Below are 24,858 nucleotides of genomic sequence, written 5' to 3'. Positions count from 1 at the left end.
AGGGACACAATCATAGATGGTCAAGTCTATTCACCAAACATCTCTTCATGAAGAGACATGATTAGGTATTGAAGAGCATTTATTAAGGGATCTGATCTTGATCAGGCGTGATTAGGTTAAACTAATCATCTGCAAACTTTGATCTGGAATAAACAATCATAACCACGATTTGTTTGCTGGATCAAACATGATCCAAGATATTGAATGCTTCAAAATTTATACTTAGTTTGATGATGATAATTTGGTCAATTTCAAGAGCTATTTCGCTGATGGCAATAACAGTTCTCATTATTTATGTATGTGTATGCATTTATGGAAGTTGATATGATGAACTAGTATACATACATGCTCATACGCATACAGATTTATCAAATCAATCCTTGAATTCTGACTGACACTACCATATCTTTAACACTTCCTCTTATCTAGGGAAGATGACTAAGTATGAATTGGTTTAGACATCACCCACATGTGATATCAAGGAGTATACAAAATACTAAGTCACATGATACTTGTATATCCTAGTTATGATATGCGCACTAACGTCACGTCACGTAATGTCTACCGTAACTTATCATGGCATGTTCACAAATATTACCTCACCTAATATCCCCCATGATTATCTCATGAAGAGCATATTGATACACAATTGATATCAAGCCAGCATGATATCTATCAATAAGTCTTAAGAGATATTAACTATCAAGACATTTCCATGAATATCAAGTCAGCATGATATTTGTCATGATAGTGAACATTGTAAAGTCGTCACCTTACAATGTTGTATACAAGTGTATATTATCAGAAAGATCGTCACCTTTCAATAATGTACACAGGGGGCCCATAAAGTCAGTCACACATATGACAAAGGAGTTTACACAATGTCACCACAGATTCTCTTATGTGGTGTTGTAATGGCATCACATACACATGGCATCCACCATGAACCATACTAGAAGGTGGATCCATCACAAGCACTCCCAGAGAGTGCAACACGAGTTCTGCATTAAGCTTCTCTCTTATAGAGAAGAATCCAATAAGGGTTATTTCAAGAAATCACTAAGGCTAAGGCTCCCTCTCAACAATGGCTTCTTTCTTTACAACCCCAAATGCACAAACTTTATTTTGGTATGAAACTTGGTGAGAATATCAGCTGTATGTTCTTCAGCGATAATTTACCTCAATTGAAAGTTAGAGAGACCATCTCGACATGGTCTACTCCCTCTGAATCAATATCATTGGATGTCAACAAATATAGATCCTTAGGTCGCTCCCTCTATCACGGAGGCATATCCTAAAAGGGATCTCTTATCGTTGAAACTTCGTTAATTATAAATTAATTCTAATCAGTCAAAATAAAATTTAATAATGTCTAAAAATATTGAAAGAAACATCAATTTTAAAGTACTAAGATCAAGAAGGTAGCTTTGGTAAATGCCAGATTAAATTCTAAAGCATATTTCAATTGTACAATAGAATAGAAAATGCTTACTTGTATTTGATAATGTATTAATTGCGTTTCTAACAACTTGAGCTTAGCTTATTTTATTTTGGCAGGTACTTCAATAAGGATATCAAAAAAGTAGAACTACAAATATGGAAGTTAAAAAGTTGGTGCCAAATGACTACTTTAATCAAAGATAATTATCCATTCCTAATCTTGGAAAACTCACAAAAATGGATATCAAATTTATTTCTGACTTTGGCCCTTATGGCCTTTTACCTATTAAAAAAAAGCAAAAAACAAAAAAGAAAATCATTATTCAGTTAAAAATTATCAGAAGTATATTTTAATTTTTAATATTTTTTGAAATGATTAGAAGTTTAATCTTGAATGAGGATAATCACATTTGTTGCAAGGGAAAGAATTCTTGGAAAGAATAAATTTGTACTCACTGGAAATAGAATAATCGGTCATTCTCAATCATCCCATTTTAAGGCATTCTTCGTTATCATCTTTACAAGAGCGCTAAATTTACCACTTCTGGAGATCAGGTTTTAGCACTCTCCTTGGCACCAGATTTCTTAGGGCACAGGGGAACAAAAAGAAAAGTTGAGGTGGATTATTTTTAGCTCTAAGCCACGGGAGTGCTGTCAAATCGGGTGTCAAGGAGAGTGCTAAAACCTGACCTCCCCATTGTTCAAAAAGGCTTATTAATAGCCTGTTTTTGCTTGCTGCCTATTTAAAGAACCAAAATTTCACATTTTGCAAAAGAATGTATATATACTAGTTTTATCCTGGAAAAACCAATACAGTAATCAAGAAAATCAAGAAATCCTTTTGGAATGTAGGGAATTTTGATTCAAGCAAACAAAAAAGATTCTAAGTCTTTTTAGTTTTTCTTTTAATGAAAGATTGTTTCTAACAATTCTCAACAGGCAGCTTTTCTTTGAATGACAGATTGATTCTAACAGTTCTCAAGAGTGGTTTGAGCAAGCAGTTCCATCTCTGCATTAGTATAAACAATCATATTATTTGGCAATGGAAGATAGTTAAACCCTTGTCCTCTAGTGGCTGCCTTCCCTTCTATTTCCGCTGAACACCTGTGTTCATGTCCATGTCCATCAATTGCTGCAAAACCTACCCTGTCAGAAAAGACTGCAGTCTTCCCAGCCTGTAGTGCCTGCTTGAAAGAGCACTTAAGGTTTCATATGATTTCAGTCTGTGCAGTAAATCTTCAACATGTAATCTTCCTTTCTTTGATCATCCTGTACTTTGCCTTCAATTCGCAGACCCAAATGAAGTAAGGAGCATAATATGGTCAGGAGATATAATCCTAACTTAAGAATAAGATGGGATAAGTCTGTTTAGGAAAATCCTGCAACCGAGTTAGATAATAATGTGGATATAATTCTGTTTAGAAACTCTGCAACCAAGCTAGACAACAGTGTGGATCTAATTATAGAGATACATCCATTTACAATGTTAACAAATATATATTTACATAACAAATCTAAATGATCATGTTGTTTTTTGTAATGAGTTTTGTGATGGGAGACATGATAAGGTGGCCCCAAATATACCCTATCGCAGACCTAAGGGTGGAAACTCTGTCCCCCTTGGCCTCATGTGGTCCTTAACCATTCTCACTAGCTGATGTACCTAGTGAGGCTTGTGCGTCATTCCCCTCTATCATGCCATCCTTCCCTTTTCTTATGATTGAGAATCCACTCATAATTTATTTCAACATTTGATCAATATGGGGTTTGTAGAGGAGACTAATAGGGTGCCCTTAAAATAACTCTAAACCTTAGGCCCAAGAGTAGAAACTATCCCCTTCGGCCTCGTGTAGTCCTTAACCATTCTCATGAGGTGGTGTACCTAGTGAGGGATCCTCTGCCATTCCCCCTCTGCACCCTCCCTTTTCTCAACATGATTGATACAGAAAATCACATTAATAAATGCATAGATTATTTATGTTAGATTCAAGCAATCATGTCTGCATATAATCTGGCATGAATATATTTATTCACATCTATATAATTGACACAAATGCATCTGCATAAGTAATATAATTATTTTTTCATACCATAACAATTTTAGAGGTTATGCCATAAATTGCCTGCTGCACATATTCTTATTTCTGCTGTTGATAAAAGATTATGCAATTGGTGATGCTAATTAATATTCAGACTTGATCGATGATTCAATTGTTGTTGAATGCCTGATATTTTTATGAATGATTCATCGACTGAACGAATTCTTTTGATGTTATGATTTGAGGTATTGGTGGGTTATGATCAAGAGATTGTTGATTAGGTGGTTGATGAGTGATGATGTAATGTGTGCTGGTTTGATATATTGGTGAATTGAATGAATGCAAATTTGATTGAGTGGTTTGCTGATCGATTGTTTGCTTGATTTGATAATTCATGATTGCTTTTGCAGATTCACAAGTGATGATTGATAAGTGTCTGTTGAATGATTAGAGTGATCTCTTCTCTACTTCATTGGCCTGTCACCACCTTTTATAATACTTGAGTCACCACCCTCCCTTGCTGCCCTTCAAGACTCGAGAGTAATAAATTCATTTCTTAATTAGTCTCTCTTGCCCCTCCTTAAATTAAATTTTCTCCTTTTCATATTTTAGGGTGGGGAGAGTCACACCTCTTCATCATATTTTCCTTTTGCTATAGTCACTACCTCTCACATTACCACCCTTTAGAAGAGTCACAACCCTTCATCATTTCTGTCCTTTGAAAGAGTTACAACCTTCTATTATTGTTGCTCTTTGAAAGAGACACAATTCTTTATAGTCTTTGCCTTTTGGAGGAGTCATTAACTTATTTTCTTCTCATTCCTTTTCCTCTTCCAGAAATTCTTTCTTGATTCACACCTTCCCTTTTCTCTCCCTTTCTTTCTCCATCCATTTCAAATGAAGGTCTTTTCTCCCTTTTATATCCCATCTTTGAGGGAGTCACAACTTTTCATTTCATGTCTTTTGACCATTCATTAAGCTTAACTAAATTGTAAATATCAATACATTATATGTTAAATTTATTAATTTATATATGTTTAATTAAAATGTTATTCTTATTCTTTTATATTTTGATTTTATTATTACATCTTATTTCATAAAGAGAACATTTCACAATAATTTTGCATTTCAATGATGTCACTTTATTTCCCAAATCATTGTAATTTACATCCCTTTATCTCGGCATCAGACAAACTGTCCAAAATGAATACAAAGCATTAAAGGTTAAACCAAAGGATATATTATCTCATTTGCCTAACCACCTTATATGGCGCAGAGACTGGGGAAAACACAAAAAGGCAGGCACATTCAATGATGTCACTTTATTTCCCAAATCATTGCAATTTTCAACCCTTTATCTCGGCATCAGACAAACTGTCCAAAATGAATACAAAGCATTAAAGGTTAAACCAAAGGATATATTATCTCATTTGTCTAACCACCTTATATAGCACAGATACTGGGGAAAACACAAAAAGGCAGGCACATAATTGAAGAAATCAGGAACTTATAATATTAACAGAAGAACAGAACATGATGATTCAACATAAGAACATAAAACATTAAATAAAGATGCGACTGAGATAACAAAGGGAAAAAGTGGGATGAATTGGGGAGGTTGATGGAAACCTTGGTAGAGCTCTCAAAGAGGATAAGTGTTTGTCTTTCACTGTAACAGGCATAGACGTCTAAACCATCTCCTCAATCTAGGCATGCCTACTTAATAGACTGAGGGGAGCACAATGATCAAGCTATTGCATTGAAAGCATTAAGTGTGCAGTCTAGATCTGATAGTATATTATCATTATGTGCATGCCTTCCCAAAGATCTGGGTCGTGCAATGAACATGTTATTGTACTTATAAGTTTAGAGGATGGTGTATGTGCCTTGAATGAAAGATACTCATAGTGATTGTGCAACTGCAGTGACAAAATAATTCATCTGAAAAGTCAAATCCAAATTCTATGGAGAAAGCTACCTTTCTGAAAAATTGGCAGCTGACACTCAGAATCTAGGACAAAGAAATATCTGAAACGTTTAACCTATTTTTCTCAAAAAATTGACAGATAATATAAAGTTCTGGATCAAATTGTTTCTTGAGAGGTCCAATATGAAATCTAGTATTTGTTTTTATTAACGAATAAGATGCCTGTGGTTGTTTCATGATGCCTGCACAAATTTGAGACCTTGGAAGGAGTTACAATGTAAAGATGGACATCAAGGAGGGAAGTTCCATAAAGCTTTTACAAAAGTGGGACACTACATTTTAATATTTACCTAAGTTGCCGGTTCAGATTCTAGTACGGATGTGGGTTTGAGATTCATCCAATTTTTTTTGAGTTGGGTTTGGTTTCGTCCGTACAATATATATAAAATGTGTAGCAGCAAATAAGTTCATACACAAATGAAGGCGAGAACTTTTTATTTACATTTACAAATGCACAAATGTCATATAAAACAACCCTTTTGATCTTTTTAGTGGTCACTTTTAAGGTTGGAGGGTTGAATAGACCTAAGTTGGCAAAAAATCTTTACGAAAAAAGTCTAATAAAAATGACATTTTCAGAGAAATTTGCCTTACATTTGTTTTGGGTTCCTATGTCCAAATCAATAATTTTCCAAATTTGTCCAAAATTCTTATAGGGTTCTTTTGAGATATTTTGAGCAAATTTACCTTACTGTGGCAGAATTTTGAGCAAATTCGAACCGAATCCGACATTGCAGTGAACTGACTTTCAAACTTCATTTTTCTAGAGCGAATCTAGTAACTTAGATATTTACCATGTCATGAGCAATACCTGCACATTGATCTTCATAAATATTGTTATGAAAGTGGCAAAATAATTTCAAACATCAAACTGAGCTCTTTTATTTTGTTCATTGCTTTATACTATGTCAAAGGGTTTCTCTTGGAGCAATTTAATACCATCATTATGCTTGTCTTCTCTATAAGTCTCATAAACAATAATAAAAGTATGCTTTAATTTTAGATTGAAGGTCACTTCATTGCAACTGTTTAGTTCCATGGCAAATGTCGTAAACATAAAAGCAAAAGTTTGCTTTCTTCTTAATCTCATCAAGTTTAGATCTGATGTTAAATACATTTCAATGGGTCTTTATATCGGTGGCATGAGGCACCCAAGTAATACTAATATCGATTGTTTTCTATAACAACACCAAGTTCAATGCTAAAAAATTGAACTCTCAACGCATTTATAGTGGGGTGAGTTTTTCAGAGTCCTTGAAGACGACAATGCTTTGGATTGGACTTAGTTATCCATCATAAGGATGAGGAAAAATTAATTTAGAAAGATTACGCGAATGAATTCAAAACCACTAACTCACCTTTACATATTGTTAAATCTTTCTCCTAGTCCAAGACAATGATTAGTGTTGTTTTCCACTTGTTTATTACAAAAACTTCCCTTGCAATTATCAAAATTTATGGGGTAATTTCAATTTATTGTTGAATGAAAGAGTATAATAGTACAATTGCCCCATGTAGTGTTTTAGTTTCTCTAGTTTGTGTGTAAATTTGAGGGGTCTTGATGGTTATCGATTGCCAATTGTGAATGTGGTGAGCATCTGAATATCCTGTCTCACCAAAGAAATATATTATATTCAGTTTGTTTAGGATTGACTAGTTTCTCATGATTTAGAGTATATCTTTACCTTAGTATAGATTGTTATGATAAATTCATGTGGTTGTTTTTGTTGTTACCAAATAAAGGAGATAATAGCTCCTTATATAGATTTACAAAGATGATCTTTCTAAAAGAAACAATCGCAAACTAAAGACAATAATCAAAACTACTTAATAAACTAAAGACTAACTAAGATGACCATTAAAGAACCATTATTATATTCTAACACCCTCCCTTAATGGTAACAGTCTAATTGTTGTCTTTTGGTCACAAATTCTTCAAGACATTCTGCTGTTGTTGAGACCCTTTGTGGGTTTGAAAAATGTTAACGACCAAGGAGCCAAAATCCATCCAAAAAATAACAGAGAAGGGTGCTCCGTTCTTCAGAATGCTCTGCAACAACAGACAAGAGCCTGTGACTGGCTTTGCCACTCATATGAGTCTGTCCCTAACCCTCCTAGAATCAACAAATCTTTTGACCAGAATCCATCACAAAATTCCAACCTAATGCTGGATTACAGAGCCGCTCTTCTCTATAGCCAGATACATACTAAGAATAGCTGCCACGATTTTGAGGAAAAATCGGAAAACCCTTCCTTATTTGTAGATGAGCATGATGCCCCAAAATAGATTGCATAAAGGCATATGATTTTTAGGAAAAAAATCGTAAAAGCCACACGATTTTTGAGGTGAAAAATCGATCAAAACCAAATAAAAAAATTTGAGTCACGGATCAAAGCAGAAAAAGCTTAGTTTTTGAGAAACAAACGGTAAAACCCACTAGATGATTTTTAAGGAAAAAATTATAAACCCACCAGATAACTTTTGAGGAAAAAATTATAAACCCAACAAATAATTTTTGAGGAGAAAATTATAAATCCATTAGATAATTTTAGAGGAAAAAATTATAAACCTGCCAGATAATTTTTGAGGAAAAAATTATTAAAACTCATCATAAATTTTGAAGGGTAAACTTATGTAAACTCATCATAAATTTTTAAGGGGAAAAATTGTGAAAACCCATCAAAAAATTCTTCATGCAACAAAACACTAGACTTTGCATGGTAAAACAGCACATGTAAGAAAATGCAAGTACATGCAAGTAACAACATGCACACACAAGCAACATTTAACCTTTGAAAATCAAAGACTTTTGCTAAAACCAAGAAATTGGACAATCAAAACTCTCAACCAAGCTTGCGATTTTTAGCAAAAATCTTTGAAGACAAATCACAAAATTTTGTAAACTACCTCAAACAATTCTTATTTCAAAAAATTGAAAAACAAATTTTTGAAAGAAATTCTAGATTAGAAGAGGCTCAAAAATCAACCGCTTTGATATCACGTTATGGTAAATCAATGTTGTTGTTATTAAACAATGGAGATGGAAGCTCCTTATATTGATTTACGAAGACGGTGTTTCTAAAAGAAACAATCGTGAACTGAAGGCATGTAATATCCCTAACCGGATATTTGCTGATTTCTCTTATAAACAAAATAATCAGAACTAAAACCTTGCAAATGTATTCCAGCACAAACGAATCCAGTATCAATAGCCGATAGATGTTTAACCTACTTCTTCTTAATTATAATATTCAAACTCAGATATAGGCAAATAGAGTACAATACAATGTTTAAACTAGAAGATTCTTCGCAAATTAATCACCAATTCCTTTCAGAATAATACTCAGGATTTTAGGCATATAGAAATGCATTACAGACTTATAATGTTAAAACCATAAACTTCCATACAACTTCGCAAATACATTATTACATGACACAACAACAATGCAATAATTGGTACAAAAACCCAATCCTAAATACAGATTTAACAGTAAGATTGGAATGCTAGAATAAGAACCTATAAGAGCGAATGAAACACCTGAATTGATGTTTCCTGGGACAATGTGTTTGCGTCCACTGTCTGCTAGCATGAGGGGCTACATCCTCCAACTAGCTGAAAGCTGAAGCTTTCTGAGACTCTCACAAGAGAGAAAACTGAACTGAATAATAAAATCAAGCATACCAAAAGGAAGGGGTCTCTTCTCCTTTTATTCTCGCAACGGTGACCCTTCGACTTCCTTTCTGGGTTTTTCGTCTTATCTCTCCTTGTCCTCTTGTGACCACTTGGAATATTAATTTGACCTTTAATAATAAATTTTCAGCTCACATAGTCAAACTTAACATTGTAAATACGTCCCTTCTTAATATTTCTAATGTCCCCAAAAACAAGGGACATTACAAATCTCCCCTCCTTGAGATTGCTTCCCCTCAAGCAATATGTACCAGGATCCCCTATAAATCTGTAGTTAACCTAGTAGCCTAAACTAACAAGAAGCCCGGCCAAACTGTGAAGCGTGGTACCACTCTGTAAGCCACCTGTCAACTGAATTCCTGGATCCTGTATTACTCTACGAAGAAACGTTGCGCCTGTAAACTAAGCAACACTAATCATCACCATATTCAACATCAAACTGAATAGAATCACAATAAATTCCTCGTCCAGCCATAGATACAATCTCCCAACACCTGGATCCCAAACTTTGTTACGCTGCCTCGCTACTATGATGAGATAAAAATATATCCAGGGTCCATGTATAATCCAGTAGAATGTGAAGACCTGACCTAAATGGATGAGGTAAGAAATGATCTGCTCAAAAGCTAAAACCACCATCCCATGGACATCAAAATTCATACTGTCGCCATAAACTTGGAGAATTCCCAAGCGCATACGTGCTATGAATATGAAAGATGTTGAGAATCTAACCACAAGCCTCACATAATTACTCCACCAAGAACTGTTTAGAGGCTGATGAAGAAAATTCACCCAACTCCTGAATGGGGTGAAAACGAAAAATATGATGGGGTTGATCAATTGATAAACAACAAAAATTGATTCATTATTCCCTTGCTGAGATCCGGATTCACTGCCAAGGTCTGAAATCAAACTCTTCCTCTTCATGACAAACAAGAGATGATCCCACATTTAACACAAAAAGAGGATTGTTCGGATGTCCAATCAGCAACAACTTCAAACAAAGGGTTGTCAACAAGCTGAAAGTGTTCTGAAGTTTTGCTACTTAACCATTTGGGGCAGCTATCCAAGTCATTCATCTGTTGAATGCTCTCAAGTTCGTCAATGACTTCTTGGAAGAACTCCTGCCTCATTCTATTCTCATGTTTTTGAGAGAGTTCCATGAGCTTGATTGGATTTTCTGCTTCCTGAAGGGAAAACTGAGCATCATTCAATGCCTCGTGTGCTTCTTTGAGCTCACTATTGAGCTCCTTAATCTCATTCCCTTCTTTATTCAGCTGATCAAAATGTGTTTCAGCAACCTAAAAAATGTGATCCTTGTCGGAAAGCAAATACAAATATTCTAATTTCATAGTTTCAAGGCCTGTTTTGATCACTTGCAAATCAGAAACAAGCTATTCTTCTTTCATTCCCTTTTGAACCTTCCTGTAGAGATCCTCAACCACTTTGTGAGTGTTGTCGTAACGTACCAAAGATGCCACAACCATTTTTTCATTAACCCTTAGCTGGTTTCTAAATGCATACATTTCATTATCATGTTGATATTGCTCATCAACTCAACTTGTAGTGTCATCTTGGATTGTTCCCCTGAATTTCTGTCATGGGCATGGGTATTATATGGTTCATCACACAAAATTTCCAAACTGTTATTACCTCGTGTGCGATCGTCCTCATCCATCTGTTTGTCAATACTAACCTCCACTTCACCAACAAAAAAACTTGTACTTTGGGTAACATCTTCTACATGGTTGCTGGAAGGTTGTAAAACAATGGTAGTTGACTGCTCTTTTTTTTCAATAACCTCTATTCACTGATCATGATTTTCTGGAAACTCCTCGTACTTATTTTTGCCTTGGCCCCTTGCAAGAAGATCTTGAAACAATTCCAAATACCCTCTTTTTCCTGTATCCGTCTTATTTTGTTGCTCTAGATGAAAATCCACATAATCATTGAATGATAAACCATGCTGAATCTGGATGGGAAGTTCTTTATACTCTCTATGCATGTCGACTATTTTTGCTCTCATAATGGATTTTGAATTCTGGGTTAAGTGCTCGTGGGGCTTCATAGTACCCTGCTTGATACTATCCAAATCTTTTCCCATTGTTGAAAGTTGTTATCCAGTTTATAGACTAACCCTGAATAACAGACACATTGTAACACACTGTTTACAGCAACATAAATCTTTGACAATTATAAATAGATGCCTAAGTCTTCGTGCCAAAAATTAGGATTTGTGACAATCTCCTGCACAACTACTTCAGTTTGAATGCTCGCCACTAGGTTGATTGAAATCTTTGTGACTAATACTGCTTAATCTCAGATTTGAAGGGTGGTCAACCGGATCATTGTGAGACCCCTGATGCTTAATGCATTACATCTTTTCAAAGCTGCTCACAATATTAATTTCACAATTTATGCAGACTGACTTTAGAACCTTATATGTGTGTAGTTCCACTTCCAACGTCAAACTTGTTTCCTCTTGGACTCCACTAAAAATAGGAGCACGAGGACATATTCCGACCCGGATACCACTGTAAATAATGAAGCTTTAAGTTTGAACTTAGCTAGCAATGAGATGATTTGTATTGTCTGATGATGAGTACTTGCTTCAAGTTTTTAACCTGGAACACAATTCAAGAGCAACTGAACAAGGGCAGTATAGATAACCCAAGACAAGCACTGGAGATTCTACCAAGTCATCTAACATTTCAAAGGCAATAGCAGCTACCTCTTGACCTCCATTAGCAAGACATTGTTGTGATACATTAATATGCTTGGTATCAGAACTTTATTATCAGTTTGAATATACTCCACAAAAGATCCAGTTGCTTTTAAAGAAGCAATTCTAACAAGGATTTTACAAATACCGATTGCAGTGTAGAAAAGTGTGGTCTCAAAACCTCCAATCGTCTCCGCTAAAGGGTTGAAAATAATCAATGCAACTTCTCGATGATCTTCCTGAACATTTTGACTACACTGATACCAGAAGGGTAACAAATCACCGTCCCTTTCTTACTTAGCCCATTTAAGCGAGTGGTCAAATTAAATAAGGTTCTGAAAATATAATAAAATTATTCACAAGTATATTTCGAATCTTTTTAGACTATATTCTCCTAGTGAAAATGGTGTTTGAAGTCATTCACAAAATTCCCAAGTGCCATCTGTCGTTCCCTATAACTATGGCCGTTACAAGAGCTGTCTCCAAGTCCTTGCAGAATGACATGAGTGAATTTTTCTCCCGTTGCCAGAATAGTCAATGACAAATGTAAACCTTTTTATAAACACTGCACTGCAGACGTTATAATTGTGAGGCCACCCGTCAGTTTTTAATCTGTTGCCAGTAACTCCACTTGTCAAACAGTCCGCTTATGATCTCCATGTATTTCATATCTTCCCTGGCGTTACAACTCCCAAACTGATGTAAAACCACAATAAGACACGTTTGCTCCTTCCTGTAGTGAGGAATGGATAAGACACGTCTTGGTCTTTACTTCTGAATGTGGAGTTGCGACAACATTCACCAGCTAATGGAACCAATAGTTCTGGACATTCTCATCTTGACCAAATCGTGCCAACTCATTCTCAAAATACCAATATTCTCGGAAGAGATGCCATAAACGTTACAAGAAAGCGGTTCTGATGAATGCCTCTAGTTGTCTTGGAACCCAAAGCAACCAATAAATTTGCCAAAGATATCAGTTACACCACCTTACTGTCAACTGTAGCTGAAAACCCGTGCGTTTGAAGAAAATTTGACTCCTGCAGTGGTTATGGATGATGCTGTGACCCTTGGACGTAACTGTCTTGTGTGAGTCGACCTGTGAGCTGGTGTAGGGAAGGTGGCCCAGAATGTAATCTCTCCGATAGTTCAGCTGCCAATAGTTATTTCCCCATGGTGTGGAGTCTGCAATGACTATGCTATGAGTGCCTAGCCTCTGTGATTTTTACTGCAACCCGCAATCTCTAGTATACTATGGCATCAACAACCCATGATTTCTTTCCTTGATGTGTGAGTTGAGACGTCTGTTGATAATGGAAAAGAATGCTGTCAAGTGAAGGTGGAGCAGATAAAAAGCGGCTCAGTCTGTGACCCAATTCGTTGATGATTTACTTGACTGCAGAGTGCCTTCCAAACGATTGGGATGATTCACATGAACTGTTCTTACTGGTAATGGCTCAATCCAAACACTAAATTATTTGGCTAACAAAGTATCTGTTTAGATGCATGGAATACAATTAATGCAATTAATCCACATTCTACTGCATAATCTGTCTGTACTTACGTCAATTGTCGGAACTGGAATCAAAATTTCTCTTGCCGATTTCTGCCTGTGACATTTCTTTCTTGATTCAAATAATCCTCCACACGACATACAAAACCTGCTTTTCGATCTTATATAAGTCCCTAAGACCTTCCTTCACGTATTTTTCCTATATTGTGACTCACGAATTCTGTGATCTCTTCTTGTTACTGAATCTAACACTCCTGATATACTTCTCTATAGGCACAGTATTCTCTGTCAGCATCCTTAAGAACAATAAACACCACAGCCCAGTCAGGTCGAATATGAACCCGAGCTACCAACTGTTTAGTAACTGCATAGGAAGCAACAACAGGGTGCATCTCCCATCTCTTGTTACTGTATTTGAATTAAACTTCACAGGCTGGCAGGAAGATCAGCTCTGATACCACTGAATATCCCTAACCGGATATTTGCGGATTTCTCTTATAAACAAAATAATCAGAACTAAAACCTTGCAAATGTATTCCAGCACAAACGAATACAGTACAATAACCGACAGATGTTTAACCAGCTTCTTCTTAATTATAATATTCAAACTTAGATATAGGCAAATGGAGTACAATACGATGTTTAAACTAGAAGATTCTTCACAAATTAATAACCAGTTCCTTTCAGAATAATACTCAAGATTTCAGGCATATAGAAATGCATTACAGACTTATAATATTAAAACCAAAAACTTCCATACAACTCCGCAAATACGTTATTGCATTATACAACAGCAATACAATAACTAGTACAAAAATCCAATCCTAAATATAGATTTAACAGTAAGATTGGAATGCTAGAATAGGAACTTGTAAGCGTGAATTAAACACCTGAATTAATGTTTCCCGGGACAATGGGTTTGCGTCCACTATTTGCTAGCATGAGGGGCTATGTCTTCCAACTAGCTGAAAGCTGAAGCTTTCTAAGACTCTCACAAAAGAGAAAAATGAACTGCATAATAAAATCAAGCATACCAAAAGGAAGGGGTCTCTTCTCCTTTTATTTTCGCAACGGTGACCCTTCGACTTCGTTTTTAGGTTTTTCGTCTTATCTCTCCTTGTCCTCTTGTGACCACTTGGAATATTAATTTGACCTTTAATAATAAATTTTCAGCTCACATAATCAAACTTAATATTGTAAATACGTCCCTTCTTAATATTTCTAATGTCCCCAAATAGAAGGGACATTACAAGATAAAAATAAAAACTTCCTAATAAACTAAAGACTAATTAAGATGACCATTAATGAAACATTATAGTTTTCTAATATAGATGCTTTCTTGATTCAAAACCTTCGATGGTACCATTTTCACATCACTTCCCTTGGAACATTTCATTATAATATGGATAGTTTAGGAATTCAGTGCGGGATACTTTAGTAGAGAAGCATGCCAAAGGTTGCTGATAAACAAATAGAGTATGCAACAGGATGCAACTGTCCAAGTATACCTTCTTATAGTAATTGAAGTATTTGAGATAATATTGCAATTTATGATTTTGATAAGCAACAATGCTGTATGTACTACAATGTAAGTTTCAGCATAGAAATGCTTTTCATGATTAGATGCAATCATGCAAGTGTTAGGAATGTCTCATATAACTGATACCATTAGACCAGGTTACACAATGAAGTTTACTATTCTAGAATAATTGAGAATAGTTAAGTATGATGATACTTAGGGTCCACATCTCATTGTATGTGCCACGTGTTTGATGGCCACAGAAGCAGAAATCATGATTAGTTGCTCAATGCTGATCAGTTATGTTGGCATTCTGATTCATATTGGACCACCAGTTTTTTCTTTTAATGACAGGAATTCTCAAGGTTGTTTTAATCAAGAAAGAACTGTGTATTTTTGAAGAAATTACAATTCACATTTTGTTTTTGGAAAAACTCAGCATTTATTTGTGATAAAACTGGTTTTTTCAATTTGTCTGTTTGATACTTAGCTTTTAAATTCTGTTAAAACCTCATTTTTATGTTGCAGATTTGGATATTTTGAGAGCAGTTTTGGTTTTACGAAAGTAACCAAATATTGAATTGATTAGGACAGACTCTGTCCCATTCTCATTTACTTAATGCCTAACTTTTTTTTGTGGCCTTGATGCCTGTGTTCATCAAATGGATTGGAGCTTGGTTAAAAGCAGTAATATTATGAAAAATCATAAAATGGCATGCACCATCATGGTCCCTGTTGTGTGAAGGGCGTTAATTTGGGATTGGTGGTGTGGGCTCCTCCCTCAATCCTGCCCCATAAACAAGAGCAATTTTACCCCTTTTTAATGAATTTTCAGCATTTTTTTTATTTTAAAAACTTTCCTGATGTATCATGAGTACTAATTGTAATATATTTCTGGTTTGTTAAATCAATCCCGATCCTTAGAAATGCAATTATGGGTTAACTTTGGTTGATTGGGAAATGGAAAATATTGTTCTGTCTGATGCTTGAGCCACAGTGAATTTTTTGATTATCATTCTAATTTCTAATGGTAAATTCCATATTCTTATTTTGGATTTTCTACACAAAGTGTAATTTAATCACTCTGATATGACAGCGGTTGCGTCTTATCGAAGTATTTGATGTGCAGAAACTGCAAATGCGCTATGCAAATTCTTTCATTGGGTAATGAGGCTTTGCATTAATAGCAACTAGTAATTAAGTTCTTTGTCTACCTATCCGCAATGTTTTTTTTTGCTAAACTTTTATTGTCTCTGTTTACAGGGGACCTAATACACTAGCTACATTTGTAGCTGTATATGCTGTTTGTGGGCCAACTTTTCCAGGAAGTTATGATGCAGACAGGGGAATGTATACACTTTTCTATCCAGTAAGTTTTGACACAGCATGCTCTGGCCATTGCTATAGTTAGGCTATGGTTGTATAATTGCATTATATTTTGATATTATAATGAATGGCATTCTCGTTTCTTTTTCAGGGCTTGTCATTTGCATTTCCAATTCCTCCTTTGTATAAGGACTATTTGTTAGACCGAAAAGGTTAAAGTTCAATTTGTCTTGTACTAGTGGAACTGTTGTTTTTTATTAGAATTCTACAATTTAGATTTGATATGAGCATTAAAAATGCTTTTTTTTTAATCCTTCTGTCGGGAAGCAGCGGAATTGCCTTTAGAGTTTCCAGATGGGACAACTCCAGTAACTTCCCGTGTTTGCATATATGATAAATCTAGTGGAAGTAGCATTGGTGTGGGTGTCGGAGCTTTATTAAAGAAAGCTGTACCACCTCCATTGCCTGTGGGATCTTTGTATATGGAGGTGGTTCATGCCAAGGTTTGTTCTTCAAGACAATTTTATTATAGCGGATATATCATTCACGCTACATTCGTGTATTTGTTACATAAATTTTCGTATACTGCAAGTGCCGAAAAAATGAGTCATCAATCAGTCCATCAATTTTCTTTTGACAGAGTCATAATTCGTGGGCTCCATTTGTGGCTGTAAGTACTATTTGAATTTTGACTATGATTCTCATAATGTTATCTAAAGTCTGCAATATGTTTTTCAGCTGGATAAAGAAATTTGGTTCGCTGTTGGGGGGCAACATATTCCTTTCGGAGCTTCACCACAGGTTGGTCAAATTTACATGATCATGTTATAGATTTGCTTACATATCTAAGGATTGCAGACCCAAGGAAATTAACCGTATGTTGGTCCTGATGATTGAAGAATAATTTTTCACAATTTCAATGAATATATATTTGTATTCAGAGATATGGGTCCTTTCTGTAGTAGTGTATTTTTAAGAGGCTTTTAGTTAGAAGGTTGATAGTTGTGCCAAAAAAACTTCTACAAGTTGTTTCTTAAAAAAATAGGACCATGTTCTTCTATGATTTATGAATAGATTGCATTTGGGTGTCTTTGTATTTATTGCTCTTATATAGTATGAAAGCATAAATCATGTTGCAATCTAAATTGCTAATATAACTCAGACAGGGAAGAGGGATTCTGTATCATTCATATGATGTCACAATTATAAGTTGCTTTGATTTATGTTTGATGTAGTTAAGTAAGTCATGCCAAGTTGTTACACCATCCCAGTTTTATTCATAACACGTAGTCAGCTATTTATATATATTTGAGTGACCAGAGTCATCTTCCTTTGCAATGATTTATCAGACACGACTAATGCTAGTCTCTCATTTTTTCAGTCCTATGCATCTGCATGTCAATTTCACACAGCTAGAAACTTGCTTTCTCATCCTGCCTTTTTATAAGTCTTCTGTGGTAGATAGACTAGAAGTTTATATCAATAGATTCTTGCTACTATTTTCAATCCATTGAATCTGGAAAGGCTAGATTTGAATGGACAGCTTAAACTTTTCTATTGTTAGAGAAATCACTTGCATTAATTTAAAGATAATAGTGACATGATTTTTTAGAACACATAATGCTTCGATGTATTATCCAGTCACACAAATTTGTTGTCAATCACAATTTACTTCCCATTATGATGATTGTTATGAATTAAGACGGTTTCCTTATTAATGCTTAAAGATTGGTGCTTGATTGATTATGTTTCAATTCTGAATGCTCTTAGCTAACATTTAAGACGATTTCCTCATTAAATGCTTTAAAAGATGTGACCACCATGTAGGTTGGTGCTTGATTGATTATTTTATAATTCTGAATGCTTTTAGCTAACATAAATGGTTACAATGAAGAGCAAAAGATTAAGAGAACCAATGCATCAACTATGAGTGAGTTTAGAAAGCACATTGAGATACATAATACCGTGAGAAGATGTGGAATACTATAAGTGCATGAAATGTTACCATGCAACCTTGTAGCACAATATATCCACATTTGCAACGTTATATTGAACAATATAGCTAATAGATTGATACATAGCAATCCATTGATAGAGTTGTGAGAACACTGAGAATGTACTATATTCAGTAAGTACATAACACACTGTTTTGCATCCTCACACAACTTTGTAGATCAGTACTGTTCTCGCAAGGGATTTAATTGCAGTAAATTTTACAAGTGCACAATGCAAAGTGTCATGAAGCATTGCAATCTTGCAACAAAAACCTATAAGACGACACTATCTGTTAATTCTGTAACTCTGACATCATACTGGTCTGATTCTACAGATCGTTCAGATCCGATAAAGTATGAATTTCCTTTATAGCATTAGCCTTTAAGATATACTAAACTATAATACAGATTGCAATCCTTTGTGAGCACTAAATATAGTTATTTTAACTAACTATTAATCAGCAAATGGAGACACTGATCCTGGCATAATAATATGTCTTATGGAGGGCTGACCTAGAAAGGTTCATGTCCTTTGTAAGGAGATGCTGATCTTGGCATAATAATATGTCTTATGGAGGGCCGACCTAGAAAGGGTCATGTCCTTTGTAAGGACGTGTCCCTTGGGTTTACTATAAAGGAAGGTAAGAATGTGGATAGAGGACACACAAATACAATTAAGTCTGCTCCTTTAGCATTACTGCCTTATGCGTTTTTATAGCAGGGATAAAAAACATTTTCAGAATAATTATTACACTTCATGTAACACTTCATATACAGGTCTGTATATTCAAGACCATCTTCAGCAATTAGAAAGGTATTATAGAAGTTTGATTTATAGCAGAATTTGCAGAAACTTTACGTGGTATCAGAGCCTAGTTCCTTCGTGGGAAGCTTGACCGCTTGAAGGTAGATCTATTCAGATTCATAGGCAGAATCAAACAGATGTAACTATGCCTTTATATTCAGAGGCTACCAAATGAATGAAAAATGTTTTAATCTATATCTCTTCTTCGTGGAGAAATCTTGGCAGTATCGAAGACAAAAGGTTTGGCAGAGTGATTCACAAAATGTGGCATTAATCACATAGCAAGGGCATTAACTTCAGACGGAAGTGTTAAATTATGCACTGAGCAGATGTGCTGTATAGACTGTAGCAGTTCAAATTTCCAATGCCTATGTATCATTACTGAAGCCAGACAAATATCTTCCTACTGGACGGAGCCGAGACTTCTAACAGGTTAGTGGACGGTTGAAAGGAGGTGTTGAGTTGTACAGTGAAAACTTCCATGTGTAAAGAAGTATGGATCCAGTATAGATATCAGTCAGAATATGTTCCCTGAGTCGAACAGGAATACTGTTGCCGTAAATTCCAATCACAGCAATTTCCAGTGGACGAAGGCAAAGAACATGAGAATTTAAAGCAAGAAAGCTCTTAACAGAATCGTGACTACCAGATCCTAATATCGATATTGTTGAACATTATATTCTTTAGCCAGATATGATACAGGTTTTATATGGATCTTTTTGCTGGCTGTTACAATGTATCGGTATTAATAATACTTCCCAAAGTATGACATGGATCTTTGACAATGAACTGGACATTGCACAGGTCTTATAGGGCATTCCGAACATCACTGAATACCATGATATAAATGCTATGAGCTTGAACCAGACTTGATATAGGTCCAATACAGATTCCCTTTCGCTATTGCAAGAATTATTAATATGATTCAAATCATAATGTGGGTATTTGAGCTTAAAGTGGACATGTCGTTTCACAAAAGGTGGTTATTGCAATTTGCCGAAATCGTGCAGTAGGCAGGGACTTGAAATGTTGTTTTCCAAATTATGTTTTTCAATGTGCTTGTTTGCTCTAAAGGCACCCAACAATAATGAAAATGAGGAATTAAATATTTCAAACCGGCATTGGGCAAACACATTGAAATTAGTGCTGTGGATGAACAAGCATTTGTAGAGTAATAAAACTTTAGCTAAAGAGAGATTAATTTAATTTGACCCTCTCATTGGTTGGGCACTGAGGAATTGCAGAATCAACATACATGTGAATATTTGAACATGGTAGAGCAATCGTTTCAAGCCGCATAGTGTTTATTGTAGGTTGGAGCGCTTCGAATATCTACCACGGGCTCGAAGGAAATTTCCCTAACTAATGGATGGGAGTTAAATCAAATTTATGCTGTGAATGCTTTGAAGGACATTAATATAAAACTCTTTGATACACTGTGTCCCCTTGGTTCATCTAGCATTTATATTGCCGTGAAGAAACTTTGTCATGTTATCATTATTTGACATCAAACAGGGAATATCAATATGAGCCCGATACTTCCTTGGTTTCCTATTGTTGCCAATTATAATCTCTATTGAGCTTGAGCGCATATGTATTTTGTTGAAGGAAGACATACTGAAACAATAAATACCAGTGCTTGTTTCCTTGAATAGGTGAGTTACAAGGAATGCATTTGGACCAATGGTGAAGAATTGTGGATAGTACTTTGTAGTAGTCGTGGGTTGTGGAGGTGAAGTTGGTCTTCTGATGTTCACAGAGACAATAAATCTATTGAGAGTTTGTCTTGGCCAAGGAGTTAATGCTAGCGACAATTTAATGGACTTTTCAGCACGAAAGGAGCATTACTTTGGAATTGTGAATTTCTACCAGCGTCTGTAAAAGCCTTATATTTCATCACAGAAGAGGCAACACATGCACTCAACGGTGTGATAGATTACTGCTTCTAGACTTGTGGCAAGACTATGCAATCTTACCATATATCACAGAGTTATTAATACAATTGTTGCTGATGAATTCTCAGTGTGTAAAGCTTGTAAAATTTGATACATACTAAAACAATCTTAATGTGAGATCTCAGTAATCAAATTTCAGCAACTGAATGAACAGAAGGTGTGCAGTGGTGCACAGAGGAAGTTGTCAAATGTCAAAGGGAATCATTTCCAAGAGCATTCAAACATTTCCAGGTGCACTCTAAACATAGCAAAATATTTTTCTATTTAAAGTTGAATGTCAATAGGGATATTACATTATATTCATTTTTGAGTACGAGTTAAAGAATTAAAATTGGTTGTATAAACCATTAATTCTAAGATAAATTTGGACTAAATGACATAAACAAAAAATTCTCATCGTTTGATAATGACTCGTAACCCCTTGAGATGTTATTCGTAAACTTTGGCTAGATAATGGGAGGGGGCCTTATAGTGTATACATTGAGAGGGTCCTACCAAAAGTAGTTAAACCTAAATTTTAGAGGGAGCAGATAGGAAACTTGTATAAGTGGATTGAATTCACATTAGAGTTGCTCGAACTTAAGAGGGAGTTTATATATGGGCCTACTTTCACCTAGTTTTGCACTATAAGCTCCTCCTTTGGGGATTCATATGTATAAGCATTTTTTGGGCTTAAACAAGCTCCAAGGGCATGATATGAAAGAATTGATAAGTATCTCACCAGTTTAGGATTCTCCAAGAATGAAGCTGATCCAAATCTCTATTATAAAAGGATAAAGATGATATGATAATTTTGATACTATATGTTGATGATTTACTAACAACAGGTGATGATCATCTTATAGATCAATGCAAGAAAGATCTAATTAGAGAATTTGAAATGAATGATTTAGGACTCCTTCATTACTTCCTAGGACTGGAAGTATGGAAGAACTCTGACAGTATCATACTTAATCAAGGAAAGTATACATTAGACATCTTGAAGAGATTTGGAATGTGCAACTGAAGACCTATGTCTTCTTCTATGGAGACTAATCTACACAAACTTAAGGAAGCAGTAGCAAAGTCATCCTCCATAGATTCTACTCTTTATTGATAGACGATTGGGTCTCTTATGTACTTGGTAAATACAAGACCAGATATTTGCTATATTGTTAATGCTTTAAGTTAGTTTATATGTAAGCCAAAGGAAATTCACCTAGTTGCAGTCAAGCACGTTATGAGATACTTACAAGGCACTCTTAACCTTGGGCTCAAGTATGAGAGAGTTGACTTGGATTTGCATGGGTTCACAGACTTAGATTGGGCTGGAACTGTTACTAATAGGAAAATCACTTCTGGATGTTGTTTCAGTTTAGACTCAGCGATGATATCATGGATATGAAGAAAGCAAGCATCAGTAGCACAGAGTTCCACAGGAGTTGAATACATTGTAGCAATAATGGCTTCTCTGGAACTAGTTTGGCTTAGAAAGTTACTTGTGGGATTATTTGGTCAAACTGTGAGGCCTCACCCCAACCCATTTTAGCATCGATGATACATTATTATTTTGATACTCATGATTCGATATGTCGGGACATTATTTGATGCGGTGAACATTATTATGCTATTTTATGATGTGTGATGTTTTACTTTCAGATATTTGATTTTGTCATTTAATTCTTTATGAACATGTATGATAATGAAGTAAATGAATGCAAAACTAACACTTTGATTATGCAACCTTAATGAGTAGAATGAGATAAACAATTGATGATTAGAAAATTGGATGTTTTTAATTTACATGATTTTCCTGATATGTATTTTTACATATATGCATGTGAACTACTGATGTGTGCAATGAGTGTGCAGGATATTTAGTCGGGAAACCCAATGGAAAGACGGAACTGAACCCCTTGTTAATTTGTGCTATCTTTGCATGGTCTTTCTTTGAAGGTTGTTAATTGGTCTTACTATTCCCCTAGCTTTTGTTTGGTTCCTATTAAGTCTTTAAAGCTTAAAAACATTAAATTTAAGTACCCTAGGGGTAAGGGTATGGGTTGGGAGTACTTTCCACCCCCTTAGCGTCTTTGGTTGACTTTTAGGGTCACTCAAAAACCCTACTTTTGGTTGATTGCGAAAATTGATTGTCTCCTTCATGAGTTGGTGACTCAAACTCCACTTTGGGGTTTACCTAAAGTCTAGTTGAGTTGGATCATATTTAGAGGCATTTTGGAGAAGTTTTGGGGTGGTTACCCAGTCTCTAGCTTTGGAGAGAAGTTTGAAGATTGAAGGAAAGGAAGGATAAGCTCTTTTTAACTTGTCATTTTATCATAACTTTTTGTGAAGGTAGGAGTTCTTCACTCTTTTGATCATGTTCTTCATATTGTTCATACTTTGATTCATGCATAAGGCATTGTGTTGCTCTTGTATTGCTTGTATGTGTGTTGAGGTTGTTTGGGGAGGGATCTTAACTTGTTCTTGGATGTCATTCTTATGCTTTGCTTTGAAATTTTGAGGGGATTTCATGGGGATTGTTTTGGCATTACTCACCTTTAGATAGGGAAGAAGTGGCCATGTACGGGGGAAGGGCTTTAATTGGACCTCAATAGTGTAGAGTCTCCTCTCATGGTGAGAAGAGGGAAAGAGGGTAGGGTGTTATGGGCCCCTACTTGTTATCACATACCATGTTTGAAAATTTGAATTCTTGAGGAAGTGAAGGAATGAAAATCCTTGTTGTATTGGCCTCGAAAGGGCATTTGTAGAAGAATGGAAGTTCTTGAGTTTTAGCCCCGAAAAGGCTATGTTATGGTATGGTGATTGACGTCTCCTATTGGAAAAATCCACCTCCCCCTTAGTTTGGACCTATTGTGCAAAATTGGGATGGGGATGCATGCTTGAATTGTTCTTCATGTTGCGTTGTTTTACTTCCAGGTCAGTTCCCGTCTTCTCCATGTTTTCCCTTGATGCATTGAAGGTATTGGAAGGAATCTCTTGTGAAGGACCTAGAAGAGAAATCATCTGAATTGTAACATTATGCAAAATGTATTTAGACTTTGATGTATTGGCAAGGACGTCGAGTTTTCTTACTGGTTCTTTATCGATGGAGCCTTGAACCAGGTTGATTAATAGAGAGAAAAGATTGAGAAAACCTCCTTGCATTGTATCATATGTTGCTTCAATTTATGCATAGGTATGTGGAAAAAAAAAGATTAAATGATGATGTTTCGAATTTATAAAATCTTCAAGTTTCAAATATGTTAAAAGAAAAAAAAAAATGTATACGTCTCCTTGCATTAGCATGTATGTTTAAAGAAACTTAGTAAGAGAAAAAAAAAAGGGGGAAACAATGTTGTCAAAAAAAAAGACCAAAACTTAGAAAATTTTCTCAAAAAAAAAAAAAACATACTTCCAGGAGCAAAATGCTCTCTGGAGTTTGTATGGAGGGGAGATTTAATTCTCTTTGGCAACAGAGCATATTCTTTTGTTGATTCACTTTTTAAAAATCTAATATCGAATTCTTTAAATATAAAATTAAATAGTTGGTTGTTTTAAAAAAGGGGGGGGAGGGGGGGAATATAATGTATGAGTATACCTTCTATCTCCGAGCCCACCTAATAAACTTTTCGGCATTTATCGTATGGGGCAAATCCTTGTGGATTGTGTAATATTAAAAGCCATTTAAAAGCTTGAGCATAAGTATGGTTGTTTGGTGGGGGGGGGGGGGGGTGGCGGGGGCAGTCAAGTTTTATTCGACCTATGGGAGCTCGTATTACATTCAACCTGCTACCTGCGAATTCGCTGTCAGTAGTCCCCGTGGGATCATGTGCCCTAAAAGGGTAGAGTACCCGTGTAGGAGATTGGATGATCTCGATTTTATTATTTTT

The 24,858-nt window shown here is 35.5% G+C and overlaps 1 protein-coding gene across 1 annotated transcript in view; it reads left to right on the top strand.

Moving 5' to 3' along the window:
- The window catches only part of LOC149567575 (PHAF1 protein At3g51130), a 93,866-nt gene that overhangs the window by 8,824 nt on the left and 60,184 nt on the right, over positions 1-24,858 (top strand). Inside the window, exons 4-8 of the mRNA XM_089820813.1 lie at positions 16,009-16,076; positions 16,176-16,281; positions 16,390-16,450; positions 16,569-16,741; positions 16,977-17,039. Of these exons, the coding sequence (XP_089676939.1) occupies positions 16,009-16,076; positions 16,176-16,281; positions 16,390-16,450; positions 16,569-16,741; positions 16,977-17,039 (471 nt within the window). The remainder of the gene's footprint in view (positions 1-16,008; positions 16,077-16,175; positions 16,282-16,389; positions 16,451-16,568; positions 16,742-16,976; positions 17,040-24,858) is intronic.

This window comes from Cupressus sempervirens, chromosome 3 (assembly GCF_028749045.1).
Source record: "Cupressus sempervirens isolate cs-2001-9-10 chromosome 3, ASM2874904v1, whole genome shotgun sequence".
Lineage (NCBI taxonomy): Eukaryota > Viridiplantae > Streptophyta > Pinopsida > Cupressales > Cupressaceae > Cupressus > Cupressus sempervirens.
The sequence above is the reverse complement of the archived record's forward strand: the minus strand, read 5'-3'. Positions and strand labels throughout refer to the sequence as shown.